Below are 13,467 nucleotides of genomic sequence, written 5' to 3'. Positions count from 1 at the left end.
CAGTTATTGAAGCACAGCAAAACCAAGCAAGATTATTTTATTTTTTAAATGAATAAATAAATAATAAACAGTAAGTGTCAGTATTAATGGGTCAAGCGTTGACAAAAAAAGATGCATCATGACCAGCCTAGTTCCGCCAGCAGGGAACAGTGCCGGTAAAGGTCAGTGAAAGTGATTTCGTGTCTCTTTGGGATGATGGCACCACAACACACGTTCACTTGCAGAACGCAAGCTTCTGGAGGCCACATATACGGTTGTTCTGTAGGCAATCATCAGTGCCTTGAATTTGATGCGAGCGGCTATTGGAAACCAGTGCAAATTGACGAAGAGAGGTGTGACGGCTCGTTAGAGATCACTCTCACTGCTGCATTCTGGGTAAGTGTCAGAGGTTTTGACAGTGATGCTGGAAGGCCTGCCAAGAGAGCATTACAATAGTTCAGTATGGATAGAACAAGAGCTTGGACAAGGAGTTGTGTAGCATATCCGATAGGAAGGGCCTGTGCTCGGTTGGATAAAGCACCTTTAAGTTTTTCCCTTAAGTATGAGACTTAAGGCATGATTTCCCCTCAGCTTAGGGAATGATTTAAGGGTGTTGCATATAATCCCTTAAATGGTTCTCTTGGGTAAGGGAAACCGTTAAGTGTTTCACGTCAGCGAACCAGGTTTTGCCGTTATAAAATTTGATTGCTGCCATGGTCATGTTGTTTGTTATTACTGATAGCGGTTCAGTTTCACAGAAAACAGCATAACATGGATAAGGAAAGCAAAAAATAAAACCAAATATGAAAGAGACGTGACAGAAACTCAAATCGATGGTTTACTCAAAATTGAAAATTCTGTCATCATACTCGAGATACTCATCCAGCAAGAAATGTCTGTCTGTCGGGCCGAGATGCGAGAAGCTAACATCAGATCATCTGGCGTGTGTCATCAGCATAGCAGTGATAGGAAAATCAATGTTTCTGAATGACTGTAATCTTGGAATTAAGCCTTTTTTTCCCGTTATTATTTGATTCACGGAACCGGACACCAGATATCTTGCCAAGAAAAATCTTTATTCGTCAGCATAGAAGAGAAACTTGAGAAGATGTTGTATTTGTGCCAGGTGTATGTGTTCCCGATGTTTCTCTAAGGTGGTACAGTAAGATTGAGCTTATATACACCACTGAGGGACTTTCAACTTCCTTGTAAGATAGAAAAACATGTTGCTTATGTTTAAAAATGGAACGTATACCTCATGGTTACACATGGTACAATCCACTTTCCATATTAAGAAACTATTTCTCAGTGTATACATTAGTGGTACATTTGCATCAGTTGAAAAACTTTCCTTTCCTTGTAAAGAACATGCCAATTGTAAACATTTAATTTATCATCATCTCTGCTCAGTGAACGTTGCATTGCACACATACCTCTAAGCAAAATATATAACTCTCCCAGCTCCCCTCCTTGTGTCTAAAATATGATTCTTAAACACGTGTCCATGCAATCTATAGTCTAACTCATGCATTTTAAACTTCATAAGATAATACAACTGATTATGAATACTAATAAAGAATAATAATAATACAGATACATAATATAAAATAATGAAATTATATTAAAAGATGACATTTTAGTCTTCAATGACCCTAATGATGATATGTAGATTGAGAAGAGAAGAGGTCCCAGCACTGAGCCCTGAGGCACTCCAGTAGCTCGATGTGTTATTTAAAAACCGCACAATTCCAATGAGTAGCAAAAGAGCTGCTACATGACTGGATTTAATAGGGGAAACTTTGAAAATGCAAGTAAAACAAACAATTATCAGTTTGGCCTTGATATATGGTTCCTTACAACTTACCAAAGATCCAGTGATCCGTGGATATTGACATGCAGCAGGAATCATGTTTCCTAATGTTTATGTGAGCCTGATTTCGACGCCAGGGAAATACATAAAGCAAATTTGCCTGTGAACGCTTTATATAAATACAATATAGGTCTAAATCCATGATCACTTATATCAATGTTATAGATATCAACATATCATCCAGCCTTAAAACTTATATATTTTTATCAGTGTTTATTTAAAAACATCCAATTAAGCAGAATATGCAGTGGTAAATATTTAATTGATGAGTTGTCAATACAATACACTCTCAGAAAAAAAGGTACAAAAGCTGTCACTGGGACAGTACCCTTAAAAAGGGTTCTAATATGTACCATTTAGGTACTAATATGTACACGTTTGGTACCAATATGTACCTTTGAGGGACTTAAATGCACTCTTTAGGTACAAAGGTGCACCTTTTGAAAAGGTACCGCCACAGTGACAGCTTTTGTACCTTTTTTTCTGAGAGTGTATATAGGGTATGATTTTACCCCTAAATTCAGCATATTGACACAAAATGATAACTGCAAATCAACCTTTCTCTGCCTGGATCCAGTTGTGTCTGTGAATTGCAGCGATCCATCTGCTTTTCTGTTCTGTAGCTTTCAGCAGTCTGTAAAAATATACCTAAATTTTTACCTCAAGATTTATGCAGTCAATCTCACAGCTCTTTCCCTTTTTAGATGTGTTTTGTGTGTTTTTCATGGCATTCACACTGAAAACCAATGCTTTAAAAAAAAAAATGCTTTAAAATCTCTTGATGTTACAGTCAGAAAGAACAATATACGAACGCGCTATATAAAGTCGATGCATTCAAAAATCTGTCAGAATGCAATCACATGTTGGGGTCACTATAACAAACATTAATGTAAACTATATTAGTGTAAACCTGTGGTCAGATTTGTCTTTCAGGTCAACTAGAGTCATGGTGATCAACAGAATCTAACCAAAGTCCCTTTAAGGCAAATCATTTATCAGTGATGCAATGACTTTACCAATTGGCAATTGGCTCTTTTATTTAGAAAGCAGGACTTATTCCGCCTTAATGCACGTTGCACATTCATAATAATGTGACATGGAGCTGTTGTGTTGATGGAAGAAAGGACAGATGGCACAATACAAGTGTTTGGGAAACCTATTAGGAATTATTACGAAATGAAACAATAAAGATATGAACACATCTGCACTTTTATTGTTGTTCATAAACACGCAGGATTATATGGACACTTCCAGCAACGCTTCATTTACTCAAGAGATCAATGAGCATCATAACAGGATTATGACCAGCTAAGGCACCACTTGATTAATACTAAATTAGTCCAGTTAAATGCCAAATAAACCTAATGTGTTCAAGCAGGGTTTCTAGTATGAGTATTAGCTGTAGATCTGCTGGACATGTAAAGTCTCCGAGCTTCTGGATGTGTTTGAGTGCTGGAGATGTGCTGTAATTAATGTGGAGCTCTTCCCATATGGAGTGTCTGAGGGATTGTGGGGATTGTAGGGAACGGGCATTTCTCAAGCCAGGCTTAGTTTGGCGTTTGGGATCACGCTTGATTTGAGCCGTCGAACGCTGGAACAGACGCTTTCCCGCCAGATCCTCCTTGCACTCTTGATACTCTCTCAGTGGTGAAATTTCAATGCATAAGCTTCCAGAATTCAGCAAAAACGCTCCAATGGAGTGTAATTTTTTATTTTATTTTTACAGTCAAACCCAAAATTATTCAGACCCCAGATATAATTTTGTATATTTTTTTACTAGTGGGTGCAGGACACTAGATAATTTATGTAAGTGAGGATAGCAAAATAAAGTAAACTGTGATATATTATACCCAAAAATTCTTAATTTACCAAATATTATTCCGACACTTTGAGCTGATCATGTTTTGCTGAAGTGTTTTGTCTTTAATTGCTAATGCTCTTTTTACACACAGACTGAACAAAATGAAGCATTGCTTGGTGATTGGCTGAGCTAAACTGGTATTATCTAATGGTGTTGTTAAATTTAACAGCTGACAGATATTCAACATAATTCATGTGTGAGACAGTCTAACAGAAGGACGGACAAAACCAGTGAAATATAGTTCTTGTCATATTTTATTACCGTTTTCTAAACTATAGCGAATAAACTGTGATAATGTGAGAAATGTTGAAGGCGTCTGAATACATTTTGATTTGACTGTAAATGCTGCTGTATTCTTGCCAAAACTTGTTTGCAAAGTCTGGGTTTGTGTATGCCTTGTGTAAGTGATACTCTCACATTTACCGGAACAGAAAGACGGATGTTAGACGCACGACTCGCGTGGGTGTCCGTTGATCTGCATAAAGACAAAGTGTGGGGTCATTTTTAAAAGAAATTGATTGTTTTATTCAGCAAAGATGCATTCACTTGAGCAAAAGTGACACTTATAAGTTACAAAAGTTTCTTTTTCAAATAAATGCTGTTCTTTTGAACTTTCTAATTCTAATTTTGAATTTGAAATTTTGAAATCATTCCATTTAAATTTAAACTGCCATTCTGCAGGACTTCAGGCTTTGAACATCAAAGTAACAACACCATCTTACACTGGCAAACACTGCTCACAATTTTTTGTAATACATCCATTGAACCAGTAATTTTTATTTTTTTATTATATTTTGTTCAGTGTGTTTATATTTTGTATGCTGCATGGTTTCTTTTTATGGTTTCTTTTTATATGCTCAATGTTTTATTGTACAGCACTTTAGTGCAACTTTTTTGTTGCTTTTAAATGTGCTATAGAAATAAATTTTGACTTGGCTTGATGCATCACAGAATCCAGATCTCTGAGGCTCCTCTCCTCCCTCAGTTGCATTGTAAATAATGATGTGGGGAAATTAATGCTTTGAACTCGTCTTTCCACTTGGTTTGTGCAGCAGCCTGTCATTCCTTCTAAATGTGTTCGCATGCCTTCTCTTTGCTCTGCCTCACTCTGACAAGTTAGTTTGAGTTTAGCACTTCCAGGCATGACGTGTCGAGCTCAGAGCTTCCCTTCGCTGTCGCCGTGAGTCAGACTCGTTTCTCAGCCCAGATATTTTCCATCTCATGACATCATGCCCTGAGCGCGCACACACACACACACACTCTCTCTCGACGTCTATAATGACTTTGTCCCCTAACACCCGTGCGTGGCAAGGTCAGGAAGGTTGTTAATGCAGTGCACGCCTCCGGTTTGCTCGTATAGTCATCATATGCGAGACTCAGTTGAGGTGAATGCTGTTGAACTCTGGGAAACTGACTGAGCTTATGTGTGTGTAGATGCAAGCAAGTGCAGTTTGAGTAACGAGTTGGGGTGTAACAATATATCATGGCACAATATATCGCAAAAATGTAACGATATGTGTCGTGGATAGTTCACTCAAAATAAAAATTACTGTGTGTTTTAGTGTCAGTACTACATTAAACTACTATATATAGCCTAATGTTGAATATAATGGATAATAATGCAATAGGGGAATATTTGTGTGTCCTGATAATGCCAAATGTCTGATGTTACTAGTAAAAAGTGGCTTACATTATTATAAATATATCTAGTCAGTGACAGAGATCAACCATATTCATCTGTATTTCCAGCTTCAGAATCATGAATATTGTTATTCTGGTGTCTCTATTGTCCTGTGCTTTGGGTTTCCAGCACCAAGTCCAAGCCTATTCATTTACACACACAAGGTAAAATCAAATTTAGCATTTTCATCAACAGTACCTTTTTTGTTAACCTTTTATCATATGTCTTGGAGTATCGCAGTAATATCGTATCGTGAGTTCAGTATCGAATCGTGACATGAGGACATCGTTACAAGAAACAAGTGTTTTCTCCTGCTTTTTAAATGTCGATAAGTTTATTTATTTCGGCCTCCGTCATACGGTTAGTCACATGTTATTTCTTGCATTCAGGATTGTTTCTCCCTGCTGTTTGTTTCTGACCCCTCGGTTGAGACGCTCTCCTTTTAAAACATTTAGAGACAGTCGTCATCATCTGTGAGACTCAATCACGTTCACTGACCTTTAAATGTGCAATAACATGCATGCTGTGATTCTTCATGCTCTCGCTGTCTCTCTGTCGAATCATTCGTCAAGTCCAGTGAGTTTCCTCACATTATTCTCAGCGGTGTGACAGAAATCAGCGGAAATCACCTTTCTTTCTCTCTCTCTCTCTCTCTCTCTCCAGAAAACCCTCTTGCCTGCCTGCACTGAAGAGGAGATCTTTGCTCATTTGGGCTTGGAGTATATTGAACCCTGGCAAAGAAATGCCTAGTTTGCCTGCGATTCAGAGCGAGTCTTCAGAGCGACGCTGATTCACACACTCGAACGCCCGCTGTGTGATTTGACCAGCCAGCGTGAGGATTGTTATTGTGTTATTTTTAAAGCATTTGTTTGCCAGTCGTATTCGTTCTCACTTAAACATGTCTGAGTGTTCCTGCGTTAGTGCGAAAATACCACAGCAAATGTCATTTGTTTGCAAGAAAGATGCACAAGCATACATTTTAAGCTATCATTTCTGTACACTGTCAGAAATAGGGGTACAGTAGGAGTCCATTTCTGTCCCCCAAGGTATAATCTACGCTAGCGTACCCCATAGGGCTTATTATTGGACCTCAAGGTACATATATGTACCTTTTTGAGGGTCAAAAAGCATTAAAAGTAGGGCTGGGTATTGGTACAAATTTCACAATTCGATTAGATTTAGATTCCGATTCGATTCAATATTGATTATTTGGGATATCAGGAACAATACATGGCAAATTTTCTCAAGGAAAACAAATCTCTTCACTAATGCTGTAAACTATGGGAGTCAGTTGTAGCCTATGGCTTCATTAGCCCACTATCATATTGAAGGTAAAAATGAACTGATTTGTATACAAACACTTAAAATACACTTTTATTTATTTTTATAATAATAAAGTTATATGAAATATAAACATTTAAATGGTGGCTGTCATAAAAACCTGCCAGATTTATTCAAACATGCATTAAAAATTGAAGAACATTAAAAATTATAATGAATATGTAATATGGTGCATATATTTAGCAAAGTGCTCCTCTCTAGAGTTAATTTTTCTAGCTGACTGACGAGTTTATGGTCACTGGATATGTTTTTCTGAGGTAAATTTGACGTTACATGACATTGTTTACTGACGTCTTTCCACGGTTGAAACACTGATTGAGCGACTCCATGTCACATGATACGGACTTCGATAAGTTGTACTCTACGTTTTAACACACTTTCAGAAGCTCATTCATGTTTATCTCGCGCTGTAACTGGTGTTATTAAGGCGGAAGAGAAGATCATGTGCTTCTCCTGAGCTGAGCCTGAGCGATCTCACGCCACAGCGCCGAAACGGTAATTATGTTTTTGAATTTCGTAAGAAAATGGACGTAATTTGAAATCTGAGACTTTGTTTCATATCAATACATATACAAAGCACAAAGATTATTGCGATTTATTGGATTGGATGGGATGCGCGCTACAACTTTACATTAATTCATGTGTTTACATTAATTCATCAACTGAAAACAGGATGACTAATCGATTCTTGGGATTTAAGAATCGATATCGGTTCGTAAAAATGAGAATCGATTAAAATCAAGAAATCAATATTTTTTACCCAGCCCTAATTAAAAGGTACATATAGGCCTATGTAAAAAAAAATTGTTTCCAAACAGGTTTCCCTAAAGCGTCTTTAAAATCACCTACTTTTCATAATTTAATCCATTGATGAGGGATAAAATAAAAGTCCCGCTCTACATTTTTTCTTATTGAATATGATGTTTTGTTTGGAAAAACACTTGTTCAAATGTTTGCGGTCAATGCGATTTTTTTACAAATGTTTTTGAACTTCTGATGTTTATTCTGCTCACCATAGCTGCATTTCTTTGATCAAAAATACTGTGAAAAACTGTGAAATATTATTAGAATTTAAAACAGCTGTTTTGTGTGTGAATATACAGTAAAGTGTAATTTATTCCTGTGATCAAAGCTGAATTTTCAGCATCATTACTCCAGTCTTCAGTGTCACATGATCCTTCACAAATCATTCTAATATGATGATTTGATGCTCAAGAAACATTCATTATTATTATCAGTGTTGAAAACAGTTCATATTTTTTTGGGAAACTGTGATACATTTTATGTTTCAGGATTCTTTGATGAATAGAAAGTTCAAAAGACCAGCATTTATTTGAAATAGAATCTTTTGTAACATTATAAATGTCACTTTTTGATCAATTTAACGTGTCCTTGCTGAATAAAATTATTATTATTTTATCTGACTGACCCCAAACTTTTAAACAGAAATATATGTAAAATTATTAAAAGTAAAATAAGTTGCAAACATTTTCTTTAAGCTGTAGTCTGGCTAATTCTCTTCATATAATTAGATGCTTATTATTCATCTTTTCTTTCTCTTAGTCTCTCAAACATTAGTTATAGAGTTACATGATGTTACATCAGAGCAACTTTTTAATAGTCATTCATTAATAGACCTTTTGAACATTCGTGAATGTTAATCAAAATATGATTTAAATTAGTGGAAATAATCATGGCTTGGCTATATATTTAAATAACTCAAAGTTGATTAATTATAAGGGAAATTATGTAAAGATGTTGCACCGTGAGGCACCGCACATTTAATTTAGTGAGCACTATATGATATTTAAACACTCATTATGTTCATTTTGATCACAGTGAGACTTTATTGCATGCACACCTCTTCACCGTGTTATATTTGTTATTGAAGTTAAAATGTCGACCTGGCGATGTCTTGAGGAAGATCTCAGGGTCCAGATCTTCCTATTTCAGGATCTTTAAGTAGAACAGCTCAGGCGTTTCCAGGACTCGACCCGAGGGCCTTTCTTTCTCTCTCTCGCCCTCTTTTTATCTCTGACCCTTTCCAAAAAACACACAGCAGAACCACAGAGCATCATTCCTGTGAACCGGACTCAACCGGCTCGAGCATTCAAACTGGGTTAGCTACTGTTGTGTTGGCATTAAATTACTTTACAATGAATTTTACAGCCCACAGCAACACCACAATCCCCACCAGACTCTGCGGTGCTGTGTTTTAGATGAGCAATCATCCCTCACAAAAGCTCATTCAATTCTGACTTACTTAGTTAACTCTTTCTCCGCCATTGACGGAATTTTCCGTGTTTCCACTGTTATACGGTAGGGGGCGCTGTTACACATCTTCTGAAAGAGTACAGAATCTCCCGATCAAAACACAGGAGAAGAAGACGCAGAAACCAGAGATGACGCACATGTAAAATAACGCGATCATCAACATTAAACAGCATGTAAATCAAAATGTTACGAATGAAATGTCGATCCAGGACGGTGTACAGGACTGTGAAGCTTTAGGGGTGTTGATGGACTCGATCCACTCCATCTGTGTTTTAATCATCGTTCTGAATCTGGTCCGGACGAAGTCTGAAACACGATTTTCTCAGCATTTTGCAATTTTTTTTGCTTTTTTGGGAAAATTACCTCAAAATTTTGCTTTTTTTAGGAAAATCATCCACATTCAAGGTTGATTTAAAATAATGCATGAAGCTATAATACAATTTTCATGCAACAAAATATTCTCGGCGGCATGAAAGTTCGGTGAAAATGATCAAAAATGCCGGCGCTGGCTTGCAACTAAAGAAACACACTGGCAGGGAAAGAGTTAATAATAAATTATGCTATGAATTTTTTTTCGGGTGCAGAAACCTGACCTTAATTTATGTATGACTGACAAATATGCATCACATTAAGTTAATTAGTTAATGTTAAAACTGTAATCCAAATGCATGGCAATTTGATATTGATTCAAGTGCATGAAACTTAAATTTAAGCCTAAATATTTGTGATTCAAACCCTTTTGAGACTTTAACATCTAAACTCACTCGTTTAATACATTTCTTGTCCAATTTATCAGAGCAAAAAAACAAACAAACTGGGGGACTTTCTTCTCACCATCATTGATAAACTCAAAGTTGCCGGTTGGTTCGGTTCGGTTCGGTTCACGGCTGTGAACGTTTTTAAAATGCCTTTGGAGAAAATAAATGGGAAAATACTTCCGGAACCAAAGCTGATTGAAAAGTGACTGATTGCTGATCCGCTCTTTTGCTTGTGATGCAGGAATTATTTTGGTAAATAGGATTTATTTTGCTTTGTTTTAACAGTGTTTTACTATGATGCTGGTGTTTAAAGTAAGAATATGCCGATCATCAGCATCCGTTTGGACTGTGTGTGTGTGAGCAAATGGATCTGCTTATTATCTGGACATGATCGTCTGGACGCTGTTTCAGGCTGGCAGGGATTTTACTGTTGCATATTTGTTTTGAATATTTATTTGTCTTGAAAATGATTAGAACTCTAGCTTTGCAAATGCTAATCAAATCTCTGTGTGTTTATGAGTATTAATATTGCATGCTGTAATTTCAGTGAGGTTCATTTTTGTAGTTTCTCAAAGCTTTTTTTTTTGAGTTTAAGTTTTAATAAAAGTTGATTTTTGAAAATGCTTTCGGCACATTGAAACTTTAAAAACTTTAGTGTGCTGACAATGAAGTTCTGCTCTGTTCTGTTCCGTCTGATTTTAATAAAAGACACTTTGCTGGGAGCGAGAATCATTTCAGTCTTAAAGAGACAGTCTTCACCCGAAAGTACACATTCTGTCATCATTCACTCGCTCAAACCTGCAGGACTTTCTTTAGCAAAATCTTTGCTTTATTCTTAATTTGAAAAATTATTCTTTAAAATAATACTGATGCTGAACACAATGAGGAAACTGCAGAGATTCAGCATCTGCTCAGTATACACACATTTCAAGAAAGAGACCCTTCTGAATAAGTCAGAATAAAATATTAAAGGTAATTGCAAGTTTCCTGCAATTCTGGCTTTTAATATAGACTAAGGAAGTTACCTAGGTTTGAATATTATTCCATGCTGTAACTAATACTGAATATTATGTAGATATATTGTTTACATCAAATTCATGCTTTAAAGGGGTCATATAATGGTACATGCACTTTTACAAGTTGATTATACTGAAATGTGTGTTGGCAGTGCCTGTACACAACCATCATAAAATGATAAAAATCCATCCAGTGTTTTTTTTTTTAATCTTCTTATATGTTTTCCCCGTCTCAAATCAAGCCGTTCGATCTTGTGACGTCACATGATCAGACGCCCCTCCCACGATTGTTGATTGACAGCAGCGTTTCAACACAGACCCGCCCTCGCTCGTGAGCGAGCTGTCTGTCATCAAAGTCCACATTGTTGATACGCTGGAGCAGAATGGCGTCTAAGCGATTGTGGTGTTCTGTTCTCGGGTGTAATAAGGAGCACAGCATCATTTTGATGTTCCTGAATCCGAACCGCTGAAGACGCAGTGGCTGAGTGTGTTTTCGACACACCGATATTCGAATATTCCCCACGATCAACAGCAATGCTTTCATGTTTGCGCGAATCATTTCACCAGACTGCTTTACAAACGAGAACATTGAAAAAGGTATGAGCTCCTGTCTGAGTATGTGTTGTTTATGTGCCTAATGACTGTCATAGTCTCACAGACTGCTTATTTTTTAAACAGATCAGTAAAATGTGAGTGCTTCAGCCCTGACAGCTGTACCTAACACTGCATAGAGAACGTTACGCATCACGGACAAGCCTACGTTTACCGAAAAAAGTTTTTCATGACCATTAGCTGTAACATCAATCTGTCAATGAACTAACGTATACATCAGTAAACGCATAGCGTTCGTACCTCACTACTCTACCCTGCCAGTACATATAAAGATAGATCAAAGTGACATTACGTTAACCAACCATTCAGAAACGCCCTGTTTTCCGACTCCGGTTCAAATTGATACGGTTGCACAGATGTGTCCTCAGAGACTCCCGCCGCCATTCTGCAAAATATACCCTCAACTGTTGCCAAGGCAACACTCCATGTGTGTTGTGTCAAACGCCCACAGAACAGAGGGGCGGGGTGAGCAAAGCTCATTATCATTTAAAGACACATGCACTTAAACGGCGTGCTGAAAACAGAGCTGTTCTTGACCAGGTAAAATGAGTGTTTTCTTACAATACTAATGAGAATTTTTAATTAAAGTATATTACAAACTTTTCATTTAGACCCTAAAGAATCATATTAGCTTGTACAAAAATGGCATTATATGACCCCTTTAACAGAAGGCTAGGTTTCATCAGTCCAGTCTGTCTGTATAATGGCTTGCAACCAGGGCCTAAAACGAATGTTTTGCCACACCTCCTAATAAATATTACCGGTCATAAATATTTTAGTTTATAAACATGACGCTCGGCTCAAAGCGTCACATTTTTAAAATTTCACTTTTTGACAAAACTGACTGTGTTTACAAGGATATTTGCCAAGACAGGCATTTTGACATAATTTTGTTTGAATATGTCTGTTTGAGTGCAAGAAGACATGAAAGAGATTAGTTGCAAAGTGAATAATGAATTGAGTTCCCTTTCGCATCTTCTTGAGCTTGAATATTTAAATTGGCAAGGCTTGAACTTTCGTGATGATGCAGTTCAATTTTGCATGTTATAGAAATGTTACCGGCGAATCGCGACTGCCACTGTTTCATACACTCGCCAACACAGATTTTTACTCGCATTTGGCGCTTGCCGAGTTATTTAGGCCCTAAATTTGCAGCCATAAACGTCGGTTTAGCTGTTTTAATAACTCTACAATATAAAAATTGGCGTTGAAACAATTTTCACTTGGAAATTGCTAGGAACGTTAATTATTAATTACTAAGAAAAGGCAAGTAACACACTGAATCAAATGTGAATTTTACTAATATACTCAATAGAACTTCAGAAATCTTGTTTTCGTGTGTGTGTGTGTGTGTGTGTGTGTGTGTGTGTGTGTGTGTGTGTGTGTGTGTGTGTGTGTGGACAGTGATGTATTAGTGTAAGTTGTGAAGCTGCAGACAGATTAAGGTCAGTGTGTGTCTCTCGCTGTGTGTCATCTCAGGAACTGAAGCGAGAGAGACCCGAGTGACCGGTTCAGAGGAGAGCGAGGTCAGTCGAGTCCAGACGAGATCTTCACACTGATCTTCCCTTTTTTATTGGTTCATTAAAAATAGAAGCTTCGCCAGATTACTCCATTAAACAAGGGAGATTGTGCTAGTTTGATTTCCCATTGTCAAAGTGTGTTTAATTCTGTCAGATTTGGAGGTTTCTGTATGTAACGATGATGAGATCTTCTGAATGATCATTTAATAAAAGTTCTGCCAGCTTCCATGTTGATGAAAGGTGATTTTTCATGCAAAAAAATTATTAAAAACATAATTGTTGAAAAGAAAAGTACTGGGTTTAATACATGTGGAGCTTAATATGTGGCATATAAGAAACATGTTAAATAAGACAAACATTTTCATATATAAAGTTCAAATAAAATGAATCCTAAATATTAGATGTGAAACTTAAGCTTAAAAAACGTGTTAGAAATGAGAAATGTTTGGTTTCAGTCTGATCCTGCAAACACTTATGATGTTTGATTCCTGTGTGTTTCCCTTTATTATAACTTTATTACTGTAAACTTGAAACGAGTTGAAATGATTTCTTCTG

General features: G+C 36.9%; 1 protein-coding gene across 1 annotated transcript in view; it reads left to right on the top strand.

Moving 5' to 3' along the window:
• The window catches only part of dntt (deoxynucleotidyltransferase, terminal), a 132,612-nt gene extending 119,467 nt beyond the window's left edge, over nt 1–13,145 (top strand). The window contains exon 12 of the mRNA XM_084391928.1: nt 12,872–13,145. Coding sequence (XP_084248054.1) covers nt 12,872–12,898 — 27 coding nt within the window. The 3' untranslated portion in view covers nt 12,899–13,145. The remainder of the gene's footprint in view (nt 1–12,871) is intronic.
• Nucleotides 13,146–13,467: the final 322 nt, after the last annotated feature.

The sequence above is a fragment of the Rutilus rutilus genome (genome assembly GCF_951802725.1).
Source record: "Rutilus rutilus genome assembly, chromosome: 20".
Taxonomy (NCBI): domain Eukaryota; kingdom Metazoa; phylum Chordata; class Actinopteri; order Cypriniformes; family Leuciscidae; genus Rutilus; species Rutilus rutilus.
The sequence above is the reverse complement of the archived record's forward strand: the minus strand, read 5'-3'. Positions and strand labels throughout refer to the sequence as shown.